Source organism: Stegodyphus dumicola, chromosome 3 (assembly GCF_044657685.1).
Source record: "Stegodyphus dumicola isolate Sdum_Otavi_A_Nest chromosome 3, ASM4465768v1".
Classification (NCBI taxonomy): Eukaryota; Metazoa; Arthropoda; class Arachnida; order Araneae; family Eresidae; genus Stegodyphus; species Stegodyphus dumicola.
The window spans coordinates 5,970,108-5,987,469 of record NC_140770.1 but is presented as its reverse complement, the minus strand read 5'-3'; the positions used below and the strand labels follow the sequence as shown (position 1 = coordinate 5,987,469).

Below are 17,362 nucleotides of genomic sequence, written 5' to 3'. Positions count from 1 at the left end.
AGGTTTTGATATCCATAGGTATGTCGCTGTGTATACGTGCTATGTATATAATGAATGGCAAGTAAATTGTTCTTTTTTCCTTTTTTTTTTAATAATGAAAAATACAGGAAGTTAAATGAGTATTCTGCTTGCTAGTGCACTAATTGTGCTAATTAAAATATTCTGTACCTCTTTTCTTCAAAGTTAAGATTTTGTAATATTGTATTTACTCATGTATTCCACCTTTTTTTTTTTTTTTTTCTCTTATTTTATCATATGAAAATCGAGAGGGGAGAATTATGCGAATCATTTAATTTCTGAAGGTTGCAGTGCAATAAAAACATAACAAATTAAAAGTATTCATGGATAAATTAGCGGGAACTATACGTTATCTAATCAAATATCTTCATTTCTGCTTCCCTGCATCTTGAATCTAACCTGCTCTTGTAGTTGTCCATAGCTATTCTGCAGGCCTGTAATCATCCAGTATATAGTATAATTGCTTCATCAATAAGAAACCATGCATACAAAATCCACAAACAAATTAGTTAATTTAAAAAAAAAAAAAAAAAAAAAAAAAAAAAAAAAAAAAACCTCCTAGAGGGGGCAAATAAATTCATTTTAAAATTTTGGGGGAGCTTCCTTTCTGAATGTCTTAAACAGAAAAGGGAAATTATGTAAATGCTTCAAAAAATTTCAGAGTCTTGCTTTAAAAAGCTATGCGAGAAATATGCAAGTAATTGCAGTATATCTTTTTCCCAGTCTCTGTGTATTTTTGCTTTCAGGTATTATATGATGAAGCAATAAATTTAGTAGTAGTGATGTTGTAGAAATATTGACTGCACAGAATGTTGATCCATAATGAAGAGCAAGCTGGCAGCTGAGGCAGATCAAATATTCACCTTTATTTTAAAGAACATGTTGCAGCCATAAACAACTTGGCAAACTATGCTTGCCTATTTCAAAACGTTTACATTTTTGATAGCTTTGCAATAAGAAGAGAGAAGCAATCCAGCTAGCCTGAAGTGTAGAAAGCAAGTAAGTTGTGTTCAAGATGAAATCTTAATTAAAAAGGAGTTAATTTTGGTTCTGAATGCATTCAATTGGATAATTAATACTGCTGTAAAATTATTATTGGCTGTTTGTTCCATTTACAGCATCAGTAATCACTACATGATCAATCCCACTTGATCATGTAGGAGTGATCTGACATGGATTAGTCTCAAAATGATCTAGTGCAGAAAAAGATTACTATTTTTAGAATAGAGAGAGGAAATGAACAAATTTAAACTAAGCATTAAGGGACTATTGCTAATTTAAATTATAATTTATATTTATATATTTATTTATTTCATGTCTGCTTCTTATATTCTAGGCTTGTCAAGATTATATGCAACTAGCACAATCCCAGGGACGCAAATGGCAAAAAATGTTACAACATGAGCACGAGCAGCGGTTACGATTGGAAGAGATGGTAGAACAACTTGCTAAACAACATTCTCATTTAGAAAGAGCTGCAAAAGAGGCATCTGCAAATTCACCGGGTAAGAAGAAAATCATTGCTACATTGACTTGTCATTGCAGACTTCTCATTGCTGGCCTACATAGTATTATTTACTAAACCAATTAGAGCAGTAGTCTCAGGGCTTAGAAGAGAAGGAATGTTCATAGAGCTTTTCCCACTGAAACAAGAAGTGAGGAGTGATGGCATAGTCATGGTGATACTTACCATGAAAACTCAATTCTAAGAAATGAAATTAACATTTTTAATTTGAAAAACCACCCATAAAATGAACTATGCATGAAAAAATAGTTATAATTGTGATGTGGTTTAGTGTTACTAACTGCCGTTCCGAAGAGCCCAGATTCAAATCCCGGAGAAGGCATGGATGTTTATAAATGTAATAGTATTGGTGAGGCATTGTGTTGTTCTAAATATGCAGCGAGCCAAAAGTCCCCTCATGTGGTTTGGTGGAAGACCCTTGCCTTTTGTTTTTTGCATTGCTGTGTTGTTCTAAATATGCAGTGAGCCAAAAGTCCCCTCATGTGGTTTGATGGAAGACCCTTGCCTTTTGTTTTTTGCATTGCTAACGGGATGTAAATTGACCCATACCTTATCACCTGGTGAATAAGACACTTGTCATCTTCCTTTATCATATTGCTTTTTACGTGGATCTTCAATACGCTCTCGTATGTCCTTTGTAGTAGTTGTGAATCGTTTAAAATAAGGTTTGATTTCAGGCCAGAATTTACATCATCATCTGTGAGTTCTGTTTTAAAATCGTTCATACCTGATTTATTATTTCTATTATAGTTTTCATATTCAGCTTCAAAATGAATTTTCATAAGACTTACTTTATGTAGTCTATCATAAGCATTCTGTGTTATTTTTCTTTTCACGTCACAGCAGTGAATTTTATCAGTTTCTTTTGCAGTAATCCAAGCAAGCTATTTTTCATGCCGTCTTCATAATCACTGCATAGAAAATGTTCTGAAAATTCTTGTGTTCTTCACTTTAATAGAATCCTGTCTTCAACACATGTAGCCATTTTTTTCTCCAAAAGCAATTTGTCCTTTGGAAAAACATGAAATACAATAACCCTTCCTTTCTTAACAGATTATTGAATTAAAAAGGTTTTACTGTATATTTATCAAAACATGCATATAAAAAATGCAAAGAACAAAATTCAATTTTGTGCCTATATTTTGCCTGAAATCTAAAAATTTGTCTGCAAGAAATTTCTGTTGGTCACAATTTATAATTCAGATGCGCGGACAGCTAAATATTAAAATTTCCAGCTTGACATTTATTCCAGTAATTGTAATAGATTGAAATAATTACCAAATAATTTACTTTAAATTTAAACTAAAAAGAAATACATGAAAGTTTCTCAAGATAATCTAATAAACAAAAGAAAGATAATAGACAGTGAGAATAATGACAACTATTCTCTTCCTTTCAGATTTTTCTGTGACTTATACAGGAAAATTAAAATTTTTTTGTAAATAATTGTAAACATCTTTGTTTTTTGCTACACCTTTCAGCTACAACAGCTCGTGATGTTTCGATTTTCATGAGGTTTCCAGTCTTAGAGGGAAATTACTAGAAAGTATCGTCACAAATTGTAGATACTCATTAGCAGTCTGGTTCTTTTCATAGACTTATTAATTTTCAACTATGAAGAAACTGTTCTCATGTAAATTTACTCAGAAACAAGGCAAGTATTCTTGTTGCAAAAATTCGTAACTGAAGATAAATATCTTTTGATGAGTAATAAAAATGAATTAAATTTGTGTCTTAAAATCTTTACATCATAGTATGAATTAATTAGTTCTGTTTCTCAGTTTTCCAAAGAGTTACGTTTGTTTTTGGTAGTGAAAATAATGTAAAACTGGATTCCAAACCATTAAAATCTTAAATTTATTCTTCAAATTTTTTTCATAATAATGCTAACTTATTTACAGGAAATGTATTTGTGGGCCACATAAAATTATTTCGAGAACTACCGGTTTGGGACCACTGCTTTACTAGAAAACAAATATATGTGATTAAATTTAATTTGGGAGGCTTTGCTAGAATATAGCTTTGCAGCAGAATGGAACTACAGTTTTATATAAGCAAAGTCATAGCTGATGCAACATGGTTACATCAGACTACTTCCTGTTCATTCTTCCTATGAAGATCGCATCAGTGTGTGGTCATTCAAGGGAATGACCTAGCCGTTGTCTTTAACCCTGAGTAGTCTCAAACTCCAATTGCATCCCAAAATACTTATCATAATACTTATCAAAATACTTATACCCATAAATATTTATCAAAATTTATATAAACAATAATAATAATAATGATATCCCAAAGGAAAAAAATTAAAATATGTATGTATTTTCTATATGAAATTTAAAATATGGTACCTGCGGTTGTTAATTAAGCTCTGTTTTTCAAATATTTGATGGCTGTGTGTTAAATTTTCAGACTGATATTTATTTAAAATAGTTTTAACATGTTAATTAAATAAGAAACTTCTTTAATATAAACAGATTATGAAAATTACTTTTAGTTTTCAAAGAAAAACTTTTTAAATAGTACAAAACTCAAATATAAATTGTAACAGCATAAGCCTCTTTGTCCTATTTATTAAATTTTTCTTCAGTTCATAAATAAAAATACACATGTTTGTGTATAAATAATGTTGTGTTTTTATGTAAATAATTATAAACTTTGTTTATTGCTACAATTTGACACTTGATGATGGTTCTGCTCCAAATTTTTTAGCCTTGGAGACAAATTTTCTTCATCATGGATCGTAGATGCTCTTTGAACAATCGTTCTTTTCTTATTAATTCTTAATGGTGAAAAAGGCTGTTCATTCATAAATGTACTCCCAAGCAAAGTGATTGTTTTTGAGTGCAGAAATTCATAACAGAGTTTATTTTTTAACAATAAGTGTTAATCAAATCTTTCTCCTTTAAATAAGATAAAGTTCTTTAAATAAGATTTTTATTATAAGTTAATTAGCTCGAATTATAGTTTTCTGGTTTATGTTAATTAATTAATTACCATCAATAATTGATGATGAGGTGTTGAACCTAAGTTGATGGTAAATACTTAATTAACATCAACTTAGGCTGCAAATAACTAAAATCTTTGGATCACTATATTTGTAACAAATGCATAATTGAAAGGTATTTGTGGGCCATATAAAATTGCTTTGAGTGCTCTGTATAGCTAGTAGGCCGCCAATTTGAGACTGCCGGAATGGAGAATATTTTGAACTACCTGTTGTATGATACGAAAATCTTTTTGATTTCCATTAAAACCACTGTTTATTGACTTGATTATTTTAGGCACAAATTAACTGAAATACTGATCAGGAATATGCCACAAAAAATATTGTTGTCATTAAATATAAAGGGTGCTTTTTACAATTCTGAACTAAAGTTTCTATATATTTGGTATACATTTATAGAAATATATATGTATATATATATATACACACAGACACATATACATGTATAGAAATAAAGTTCCTGTGGTGTAAATTTCTGAGATGAAGCATTCATTTCAGGTATACACTCTGATGATGAAGAATTTTATGATGCTGAGGAAGAAACGGGTGCAGATTTTGTTATTACTATTCCTGGCAAAGGTCACAGGTAAAGATTTTTATGTATTTTGATCTTGGAAAAGATATTTTTTATAAAAATTTTTTTTGAAAAGCTGTCTTTTTTTTTTTTTTTTTTTTTTTTTTTTAATGGTTAAAATTTTTGCTTCTATAACAGGAGAACGCCAAGTGGTTTTAGTCTTCAAAGTGAAGGTCAGGGATTCCAGGATGGTGGGGCCTCTTCTGACACTGATCCTGAAGGAGCAAATGGAGCAAAGGAAGACATTATTGCCCGAAGAAAGAAGACAAAACGGAATAGAGTATGTTAAGTTCTCTATATGAGAAACAGAAATCTTTTACAATGAATAAATTTTTACTTCATATTCATTTGCAGTATTTCTGCTCACTGCTGTGACAGGTCTTACAAACATAAACTCCTGATTTAGGATTTTAAAAATGTCTATAAAATTCTGCTGATTTTAATTTAGGATTATTAGTATAACAGTTGAAGCCTGCTTTGTCAAACCTCAGAGGACTGAACCTCAGAGAACAGATAAAGGACCAATTTGGTCCTTTATCTGTTCTGATAAGATAAAAATGCGTCATCTCACAAAATAGAGTAAAAATTGCAGAAAGTCTTTAGCATTATCATATCTGTCAAAAAATTTTATTAGTAATTTTAATTTAATTAAAAGTTAATTACAATTATTACCATTAATGAGTCAATTTGGTTTTCATATTCAGTTTCACCACACATTAATAATTTTACATGAAAAATTACTAAGCATAAAAATCATCCTTTAAATCTTTCCCTCCAGAGACTCATTTCCGTCTAAAATGTGCATTTAGAGTTATGAATAAATATTAGTCTTGAATGGAGACAAATATTTGACAGCTCGATCCACGAACTCAAATGGAATCAAAGAATTGATTCAAGTACTTTGTCTCAACTGATAAGTGTTTCTTTGGTGCTTTCACTGTGTGATACTGTAGGTTCACCAAAAGTATGTTTATTGTGTGTCCTGCTTTTCCAAGGAGAGTGCTACACCAGCATCTCATAGAGAAAGATGAAGATAAAAGAATGGTAACCTAAAGTTGTTTCTCATTATTCTAAACCCTAATTAGGATGAATTTAATTATTAGTAATTTTTAAGTTGAAAGTTGTCAAGATTCTATAAAAGTCTGACAAATACAAAACGCTTTGTGTTTAAGATATTTATGCAGTTTGTTCTATCCAATTTTTGTACATTTGGAAGTGTACTATAGCCATATGAAATAACATAAGTCTAGAAAAATGAACAAGACACTAAAGTTTGTTCATTATAAGCCAGAATGGAGTTTGACTGTAAGTGTATTGAAAATGTTAAATTAGTTATATAAGTTACAAATTATCATGTTTAGACAGAGAATGCTTAAAAGAAAATATATCTTTAATTTACTTCTTTACTTTTTCAATGATTAAACAAGATTTAACACATTCCTGGCAGATTTATGAAATAATTTTTCTTTTAAACTTAATTTGAGAATTAAATTTTAACAGTTTCATTTATAGCATGCCCCCCCCTTTTTTTTTTCAGATGTTAGTAGAACAAGGAAAAGTACATTCTGTATGTGTATCCAATTTTGAAGAAGACAATAATTCTGATTCCGAAAACAAGTCCTCAAGTGCTCCTGGAACACCTAATTGTTCCAGCTACAGAGTCCCTCGAGATACCAACAGAAGTATGGTACCTGTTAAAAAAAGACGCATGACAGTTCCTGAAAAGCCCAATTACAGTCTGAATCTGTGGTCAATAATGAAGAATTGCATTGGTAAAGAGTTAACAAAAATTCCCATGCCTGTAAGTTTCATGCTTCTTCATGTCAAAATTTTTATTAATTATGTATTACATTTATAATATTTCTAAGGCGGTTTTTTTTTCCCCCACTTTGTGTCTGAATAATTTATTAGTTCTTTTCAAACGGTTTGAGGTATGCGATATATTGTGTTCTGTAATAGCCTGTAACCAGTAAAACACAAAATAAACTTACATATCTTTAGGTTCTTCTTGATAATTTACGTAATGTAAAAGTTTTTTTTTTTTTTTTTTTTTTTTTTTTGCATACATTTTTGAAATTATTGATAATCTGCTTTATAGCATCTGTTCAGCAGTGATTACAGTCCGGATATAGCTGGAATTCTAAATTCTTAATCGTTCTGGATCCAAAATTTCTGGATTTGTATAATGCAGATTCATTATCTTTCTTTCATTAATTGCTTATATCATTCAAAGATAATGCGACTTTAAAACTGTTGACAGAAGACACACAGACTGTTAACAGAAGTCAAGCAGTAGCTGAGGCTTTCAGGTTAAACAAAATGGAAAGCAAAGGTATCCAGTATTGACAAAACTGATTAGATTTATTTTAATTTCATTCCATGGCCCTTTGTTGAAAGTTCATTTAACTAACTCATTGCATGTGAGAAGTGTACTTTTATGTTTATTGCTGTCTTTTACTTGAGCACAAGTCACATAAAAGTATGCATTTAGCGGATTTGTGCTGGAAAGCGGATGTCGTAAAAATATGAAAGAGCATTGTAAATGTATATGGTGTTTGTGTGTATCGATTTATTTCGATTTTACTGAATGAGCAAACTCTGTTAAATTCAAGCTAAAAAGCTCACTGCACATCCAATTCTACAGCAAAATATACTCGCATACAGTGTTTTAAATTGGTGATATTATAATAGAATGTGGAGCATTGGTAACCTAAATGTATTGCAGATTAAGATTTTTTTTGCTTTCATTACATAAAATTACAAATGAATGTTTTGGAACCAGAAAATCCCTTTGACGACCTATTGTAAAAGATCTCAAAGATAATTTAGTGAATAATTAATGACTAATAATCACAATAACTTATCAAATTTCTTTGCAATCAATGAACAATTATTTTCCTTCTAGCATTTCTTCATATCTTCTTCAGAAGCTCCACAGCCTGTTACAAACCAAGGCTGTCTCCAAGTTTCCTCCACCTGACCCCATGCAGTGCAATAGCTCTCCATTTGTTAACACCAATTAACCTTAAATCTTCCTCGACATCATCTATCCATCTAATGGGTGGTCTTCCTTTTCGTCTTACTCCCTCAGTTCACGAAAAGGTTATCGTTTTGGTTGGAAATGTATCATCATATCTAAACACGTGGCCCAGCCATCTGATACAAGATGCCTTTACGATTCTCATAATATCAGTTTCACCATATTTTCCCTATAGTTTATGATTATAGAGCCTCCACATACCATTTTGTTGTACTGGCACAAAGATCTTAGGTTTTTTTTTTTTTTTTTTTTTTTTTTTTTTTTTCAAAAGTTCATGTCAGGTCTTTCGCTGCTCTGTTAAGTATCCAACATTCACATCCATAAAGGGCAACAGCCCTTATTAAAGTTTTATATACATTTAATTTAGTTTTTATGTTGATTAGTTTGGATTTAAGTTATATTTAACATCTATTAGCCATAAATATTCTATTGTATATTTCAATTTTTATATCATTGCAACTTGTGATCAGTGTGCCCAGATATTTAAATTGTTTTACGGTTTGTAAAAAATCAGTGTGCCCAGATATTGTGTTAGGGTAAAAGTATAACTATTTATTTTCAAGGAGGATAAATCGACAGTTTTATTAAATGCAATCGTAAATTTAGTTTTGTATTCATGAATGATTAGGCCCATCTCTCTTGCTGCATTTTCAGGTGAGACAAATGTCTTGACCACAGCTTGTTTCGATCACCCAGTGATATCAATATCATCGGCAAAAGACAGCAGTTGAATGGTTCTGTGCAAGATGTTTCTACTTATGTTTATTCCAGAGTCTCTTATGGCCTTCTCTAGAGTTATATTAAAGAACAGGCATTTCTCAGTATAAAAAAGGTTCTGAGAGAATATGTGTAAATTTTTATTCTATGTATAACTTTTTTAAGAGTCATCCTTGTGAGGCTTATCAGTTTTTTGTTCTTCATATCTAGCACCTGTTAATATACATACTTCAAGTTCGTGTCTGATACTTAAGTGAAAAGCCAAAATGTATTGCTGATTATACTGAACTTTTATTTGTTAACAAAGAAAACTGTTATTGCGGCAGTTCCAAAAATTAAGCTTGATGTGAAACATAACTTAATTTTTTAATAAATTTTAAAAATTACATATATTTGCTTCTTCAATGAATTTGTTTGAAAGTATGTGCTTTATGCAGATATACTGAATTGTTTAAAATTGTGTCAGATTTTTTACTCTGTGGTAGTTTTCCATATTTTTGACTTGGGGATCTCATAAATGTAAATACTGTTGTGCATGTAATCAAGCAATACATAGTTTTTGGATGTGATGACTAAGGAAGATAAAATCAAGCAGCTTTGTTTTCCAAATGTTACTTATAAATTATGTTTTTGTATGTAGTATAATCGAGATGAAGAATACTTTATTTATTGTATTAATAATAAAAAAAATTTCATGTAGATACCATGACTTCCTTGTACAGCCTATTAAATTTTAGACAATTTTTGTTGTATTTCATTTAAGCTTAATTCTTCGGATTATTCTACTTAATTAACCTATCTTTCAATAAGTTGAAAATGGCATCAAAATAAATAATTATGAAATTAAATAATACCCTGGTCAATTTTTGAGTCAAACTTCTTTCAATTTTATTTTTTTCGTAACAGGTACAAAACTTCACAAAATATAATTATAGGAACTGGATGACTGCATTAAAAGTTAGATTTCGTTATTTGTAAAAAAAAAAAAAAATTTATTTTGATATTTCCAAAACATGAATATCATCATTTAACACATTTTTATAATTGGAAGTATATGACTACGACCAGTGATTTTTTTTTTAAATAAAGGCCGTAGAAGGAGGTAGGTGTACGTGTGTTTGTGTATATATGTGTGTATATATACATATCGGGTTTTAATGAAAGTTTTCTGCTATCGCATATTTCTTCTGCGCAAACAGTTTGTGTTGGCTTGTTTGATCACTTGTTGTCAAACAATTTTTTTACATTTGAAAGAAAGATACTTGCTTTAGAACACTGCGTTGTGAAATTTGTTAAAAAAATATTGTTTTCATTAAGTACAAGGTGTCTAAAATGGAACTATCATGCTATCAGATTAGAACCATCATTTACTTCCAGTTCTATTGCAAAAATTCAGCTACAGAATGTTCAGTTAACATAAATGATAATGTTTGGCTGTTGATTATTTCCAAAATATTGAAATTTTATTTATAAAAATGCCGAACATTTGGCCACTAAGCCATTAATCTTGATCTTCCTTCCTAGTATTCAGAATTAAAAGATAATAGTGCAGTACATTCATCAATATGCTCCTTATCCATTTATTGTCAAGGGTTACAAAGAGTCCGTAAGTCAAATTTTAAAAAGATGGGCATTCATACAATAGTGCTTGAATTCCATGCAGAGTGCAACATCTGAAGAGCATCTATAAATTAATTGAGAAATCTTCATTTGCTTCGTTCTTGAGTAAATATTTTCAAAGCAATTGCTTCCGTTATAAAGATATCATGTTTTGTATAATCCCTTGATCACAAGACACTTATTGTATTCGAAAGCAAAAAGATAAGCTTTATAGCTTTCAATACAATGTTGAGATGAACTGGACAGTTATCAGTTATCATTGCAACCTTACGCTTTTCTTGTAAGAATCTCTCACCTAACTGTATGATCCAATAGGTGAACATTGTAGCTGCCATTTATGCCTTTTTGTTTGCTGTGTATTCAACTAGTAATGTTTGTACATTCATAAAACACCACAGTTTCAAACTTTTCCCAATAACAAATAGGGGCAGTTTTTTAGAACCATTCGAATTACATCCTACCAATATCACAAACCGTTCTTTAGACAGTTTCCCCCTGAGCACAATTGTCCCTTAAACAATAAAATTTTATTGCATAAGCAGCAGTAAAATAACCCAGTTTTATCCGTGTTGAAGACATCTTTTGCTTCATATTCTTCAGGCATAGAAGAAGGCAACATAGACTGAAACCAATTTACTGTCATGGTCAGCAAAACTTGATTAGCTTCACTGTAAATATTTTTTAGTACTATGCCATTTCTTTTCTTGAAATGTTCCAACTTTTTAAATATTTTTTAGTACTATGCCATTTCTTCTCTTGAAATTTTCTGGCTTTGCAGAAAATTTAATACCTATTCTTTTAGCAAGTTCATTGATTCCTTGTAGCATTATGGGGCCTGATATGGGAGCATTCCGAGATCTTGCTTGTTTGAACCAAAAAGTATAGCCATCTCCAAATCCTTGTGTTTCCATTTCTAAACTATGGCATTTTCAACTTATTGAAAAATAGGTTGATTAAGTAGAATAATCCGAAGAATTAAGTTTAAATGACATACAACAAAAATTGTCTAAAATTTAATAGGCCGTACAAGGAAGTCATGGTGTCTACATGAGATTTTTTTTATTATTAATACAATAAATAAAGTATTCTTCATCTCGATTATACTACATACAGAAATATAATTTATAAGTAACATTTGGAAAACAAAGCTGCTTGATTTTATCTTCCTTAGTCATCATATCCAAAAACTATGTTTTGCATGATTACATGCACAACAGTATTTACATTTATTTCTCATCCATTTCTGCTGTGTCTACTTCATCAAAACATTTCCATAATTTTCTTTCTTTTTTTTTTTTTTTTTAATTATTGTTGATAATGTAGAATTAACAATACCAAAATCTTTACAGATTTCTGTTTTCGTCGTCTGTTTTTGATCAACAGCCTTAAGAAGCTCCATCTTCATTTTAAGTTAAGTAGCAGTTTGCTTTCCTCCTGAGCTCTTTGCCATTGTGCTCATAAAAAAAAAAAAAAAAAAAAAAAAAAAAAAAAAAAAAAAAAAAATCCTAAAATGGGGGGGGGTGTGGAAACCCACAAACAAAACTCACTGATTTTTACTTACACTGCAGTATACTCATCACAGGCTATTCCGAGTGTATTTCAAAGCTAAGTTAGCCTCCTTTCTATGAAACATGTGATGCCACCCCTCTTAAATCTCGCCTGCGCGGCTGGTGTTTTTCATATTTTCTTCATTCCAGAAGGGAAATCTTTTCGTGTTAAGCAATTTTTGTTTCGTGTTGTGAGGGGGAAAAATACATGATAGTTTGTCAGGCTGGTTGTATTATTTCGTGTTAACCTATATTTCATCTTAAGTGTTTTCCCGTTAAACTGTATGTGTTGTTTCCTTTGTATTTCATTGTATGTTGTGTTTCCTTTGCAGGTCAATTTCAATGAACCTTTATCGACACTTCAGCGTCTTACTGAAGAATATGAGTATTCTGATTTGTTGGATAAAGCTGCAGAATGTACAGACAGTTGTGAACAAATGACGTATGTTGCTGCATATACAGTATCTGCATATGCTACTACAAGTAACAGAACTGGAAAGCCTTTCAATCCTCTCTTAGGGGAAACATATGAATGTGATCGTACAGATGACTACGGCTGGCGGTGTATTTCCGAACAGGTACGAACATGCTGAATTAATTTGAAGTGTCTTTTATTAAAGATATGTAATAATTATAGATGTTCTTCCAATAAGAATGATATCATTTTAAAACAAAGTAAAATAAAAACTATATCAGATACAACTGATCAACAGCAAATTCCGTGAACCCAATTTTAAATGACTTTGCAATAACTTGGGCCTAATGTCACAAATGCAGTGTTTATTCTTAATGTTTCAATGGTTTATTGAAATAGCCCCCACAAAAATTAATCTAAAATCACAACTTCTGTGAAGTCAACTAACAGTTGCATCTTGTGAAATTATCCTTTCACCAGACTCTTTTTGCAGTATGTCAATAGTGGCATTAGCAATGTGAAATTTGTCACCATCTTTCTGTAACCATATGCCTTCCAGGTTTGGTCGCAAATTATTTGTCATCATCAATCAGTATCGCTCACCAGTCAACAGTGACTGCATCACCTACCTTGTTTTGGAAAAAAAAAAAAGTGGTTTGATGGTGCTTTTATGACATAAACCATACCCCGTAGTGATCTTTTGCAAAAGCAAGAGCTTCTTATGCATTACAGTAATTTTGTTTCATTAACATATCCATTCGAGCAGCTATTTATCTCTTATTTTTGATTTGATTATTGTAAAACGTCAAGATTTTTTTTAATGATTTGTAAAGGTTATAGGAAGTAAAGTCATTCAGAATCAGATTATGGCACTACATCTAATTCTGTTTTTACACAAATTCAAAATAAATATTTAATTCTGTCTGTTCTGCATGTCATTTTGATTTAAAAGCCAACTTCTAAGAATTTCCTCTCTCACAAAATTCTAAGAAAGAGAATATTTAAATTGGAGAGTAGTACATGTATGCATGAATAGATTGCCTAACAGCTAATGGAAGAGGATGAAACACCTCCTCACAACAAAGTAAAACATCACATGATTAAATGTGCTAAATTTTTCTTTTGTTTCCAAGCTGTGTATATTTAGAGTTTGGAATTGAAACCTACATTTTGTACCTTCAAAAATGTAGACAGGCCAAGCCTAATCGGGGCTGTCGTGCAAATGTATAGTGAGTGACGATAATATTAATGAGAAATTATTTATGGTTAACACTTAAAATTGAAGTATTATTAACATAATAATATGAAAAACCAAAAAAAAAAAAAAAAAATACATTTTATTTTTCAATTTTTCTAAATGTGCAAACATTTTGTGTTTTGTTTAAACTCACTCTCAGACATATTTATTGAAGAGTTATATATTTATATTATAAAAAATAACATCGTAAGTGAACCTAAAATAAATGCTGAAAGCATTAAATATCAAATATACTGATTAACACTATTTATTATCTTAAAATTAAAAACAAATTAATTTACATATCTAATGAGTTAAATATTGGGAACTATAAAGCTAAAGATGTAGAAGTGTATTAATATGTAGAAGTGTAGACAAATAGATATTTAGTTTTAATTATTTATTAACACATTAAGGGTTAAAAATTCCATCATAAAGCTACCAAAAGTACTAAACTGAAGGGGCAAATGTATGCCACAGAAATTGGGTGAAAAATGGCAAAAGGTAGAGTTTTCGTAATGCGTTTTAGATTTAAAGTCTTAAAAATCTTAAAACGCCTTTTTCCTAAAAATAATATTTCTCATGTCGACGTACATTGTATATCGTTTAATTTTGATCTGTTTTGCTTCAAACTTTGCATGCGTATTCTCAGACACATTATCTTTGGAAGCAGTAAGTGCCCATGATTTTTTAAATGAATCTTATTTTCTCACCAATCCACGTTTAAAAAACAGAAAGATAAAAATTGGGACCACAAAGATGTACGTCAATTGGTTCTGCAGAAAATGAGGGTTCCACTTCAACGGCAGTTTTTGAATAATTTTTTGATATTCAGGAAGAAAAATATTGTTTTTAACAAGTTCAATAAAATCGATTTGTGTTTGTTTTGAAAGCAACCCTCCAGCAAGCTCGAAAGCTGAATCTGCCTTTAAAGCACCTCAAGTGGCCTAAATCCTTGAATCCATTTTCACATAAATTGTGTTCGATCAAATGTTAGCAAAACATATAATACTAACATATAATAAACAAATGAACTGAAACAAAATAATTTCAATATTTGGAATGAGTAAAATTACAGAAATTGAAATTTTCGGGCTTTGTTTTTCGAAAATTGATTTATAAGTAAATTTATATCTAATTTTTATAAAATATCACTTTCAATGGAAATAATTGCAAAATTTGCCAATCTTCCTTGACCCATGGACCTCAGGTAATTTTTAATAATTTTCAATTTTGAAAATGATCACTCTGCTGTAGTTACTGAGACTGGAATTGTTAATAAAATACGTAAAGTAATATAAATATAGGGAAAGGAGTGAGTTAAATGTGTGATAACTATGTAGCTTTGAGTTTCAGCCAGCGATGCTAGATTTTTTTCGAAAAGTTTGCAAAAACTGTAGTTCATGCAAAAGATCTACAATATTTATATCGCTTTGATTTTTATCAGTTAATGCTTTTTGCAGTTTTTGACATAAATTGAGCTGATCTTGTTCAGCGTATTTAGTAAAATCAGAAATATTTCACAAAAATTTAACAACTTAAGAATTTGAAGAAAAGATATCATTTAAAGATGATATCGCAACATCTAAAATCCCCCCCCCAAAAAAATACTATGTTACTTCGTTTCGCATAGGCTGGTCTTGGCCTTTGTAAAAGAATTTTTTTTTTAATTATTATTTTCGGGAGTCTTAATGTTTCTTGACTTTTAAAATTTGTATCAACATCTGAAGAAGATGCCAGTTCTTTACTTTCTGTGACCATATCATTAAAGCCTTTAACAGATCTATAAACTTGATTATAGATCTGATAAAATCTGAGCCTTTTTGAACCTCATATAAACTGATATCTGCTCTTGATGGCTGTCATCAGTTTTACAATCAAGTTTAATTTATTTAAACTTTCAGAACTCTGAGAAATATTAAAATTTTTAGTTTGGAGAATATTGCGTTTTGAATTTTTTCCCCTAAAGATGTGGCCTGATTTTTTTGTATTGTTTATAAAAAAAATTTTTGGCTGTTTCATAGAGGAAATCAAAAGCCTCTATTGATTGAAATTTTAACAGGCTTATTGCATACATACGGATCAACCACCTCGTATCTGACAAAGGTTTCAGTGTTAAATTTTAAAACAGATGAGAGATCAGTTGAAGCCGAAAAAAAATTGTAAAGCTCTTGAACAATCCAAAACATTTTGCAACTTATAAATTGTTCGGAGCGTCATTCAACAAGGTTCAAACTGTGATTACAACAGGGCACAAAAAATGCTCTAGCTTGATATCCAAAATTCTTTTGGGCACACCGCTATGTTTACTTCTCATGTTTGAACCATTGTCGTATCCTTGGCCTCTTAAATTACTAATATCTAAACTATTTTCCTCTAAAGTCTTTAAAAAGAATGTTGTTAGTCCTTCAGCGGTCGTATCTGTTGTAGGACCAAAATACTAAAAACCTTTCTTCAACACTAATTCTGTATTTTCTAAATTAAGATACCTCATATGAACTGATATCTGCTCTTGATGGTTGGCATCAGAGGTACAATCAACTAAACTAGAAAAATACTTTGCCTGTTTGGTGTTATTTAAAGTAATTTGTTTAAATTATTCCCTAATAAGCTAATTTTTTCAATTTTATCCCAGAGGTAATGAGGCATATTTTTTTAGTTTTATTAATATGTATAGACGTGATAGGGTCAAATTTTGCGACAATTTCTGTACACATTAAAAAATTACCATTCTTTCTTTCAATTTGTTACTGGAACCACGAAAGGCGAAGTTTTGTTTGGCTAAAAACTGAATTACATGGGTAACACTTTCAAAAACATTATACCAATGCTTAGTTTTTTTTTCTGTAATAAATTTTGAAATTCCGAATCTACAGTTTTATCCTTTTGTAATCGGTCTAAAAAAATCGGACCAAAGACGTAGGTTCTGGAAATGTATTTACATTTTACGTGAAGTTTTAAGTGCTGACTGAAGTGTTTCTAGCCATTAAATCCAGAACTACTCAATTTTATGTTGCTAAAATTGTTAAAAATTTTGCACCAAAAACAATAAACAGAATTTTTTTCAATGGCATACAGCAACCAATTCCTTTTAACTCTTTTGTTGTTTGGCAAAAGTACATCTTAGAAAATTTACGTTCATTTTTGTCTTTTGGGGAACTAAAACTAGAAGCCAAGTTTTGATAATATCTAAGATCATTTTCTAAGGCTTGCACTTGGGATGGCAATAATGAATGGACTTTGCCATAATCTGGGTTCATCAGGCACAGACAAATGCATATCTACTGCAGAAATTGTACATTTTACTATTATTTGTGATAATATTTACTTATTTTCAATTCCATTCTGTTAAATTTGAAATAGCTAGGATTTCTAGCTTTGCTGTATCTTTAGCTTATCATGATACAGCTTGTAGATGCAAAGCTGTATCTTTCTTCATGATAGAGCTTTGCATCTTTCGAATGGCAGACCTCGGAATGTACTCTTTTCTAGACCACGACTTGTTCCTGATTTACCTCATGCGGCTGCAATTGCAGCTTTTAGAATGTTAACTGAGCCTGATTGCCTCCGTGCTTATCGTTTTCCTTTTAACATTGTGGACTCTCCCTACGTATTCTCTTTGTATGACTGAACAAGATATGACTGCTTGGATGAGTGCCCTGCAC

At 30.7% G+C, this 17,362-nt stretch overlaps 1 protein-coding gene across 4 annotated transcripts in view; it reads left to right on the top strand.

Moving 5' to 3' along the window:
* Osbp (oxysterol binding protein) overlaps positions 1-17,362 on the top strand; it is a 68,568-nt gene that overhangs the window by 29,355 nt on the left and 21,851 nt on the right. For all 4 annotated transcript variants that reach the window (XM_035355474.2, XM_085812540.1, XM_035355482.2 and 1 more), the window contains 5 exons: positions 1,355-1,523; positions 5,046-5,133; positions 5,260-5,401; positions 6,659-6,922; positions 12,378-12,623. In XM_035355474.2, the coding sequence (XP_035211365.1) occupies positions 1,355-1,523; positions 5,046-5,133; positions 5,260-5,401; positions 6,659-6,922; positions 12,378-12,623 (909 nt within the window). The remainder of the gene's footprint in view (positions 1-1,354; positions 1,524-5,045; positions 5,134-5,259; positions 5,402-6,658; positions 6,923-12,377; positions 12,624-17,362) is intronic.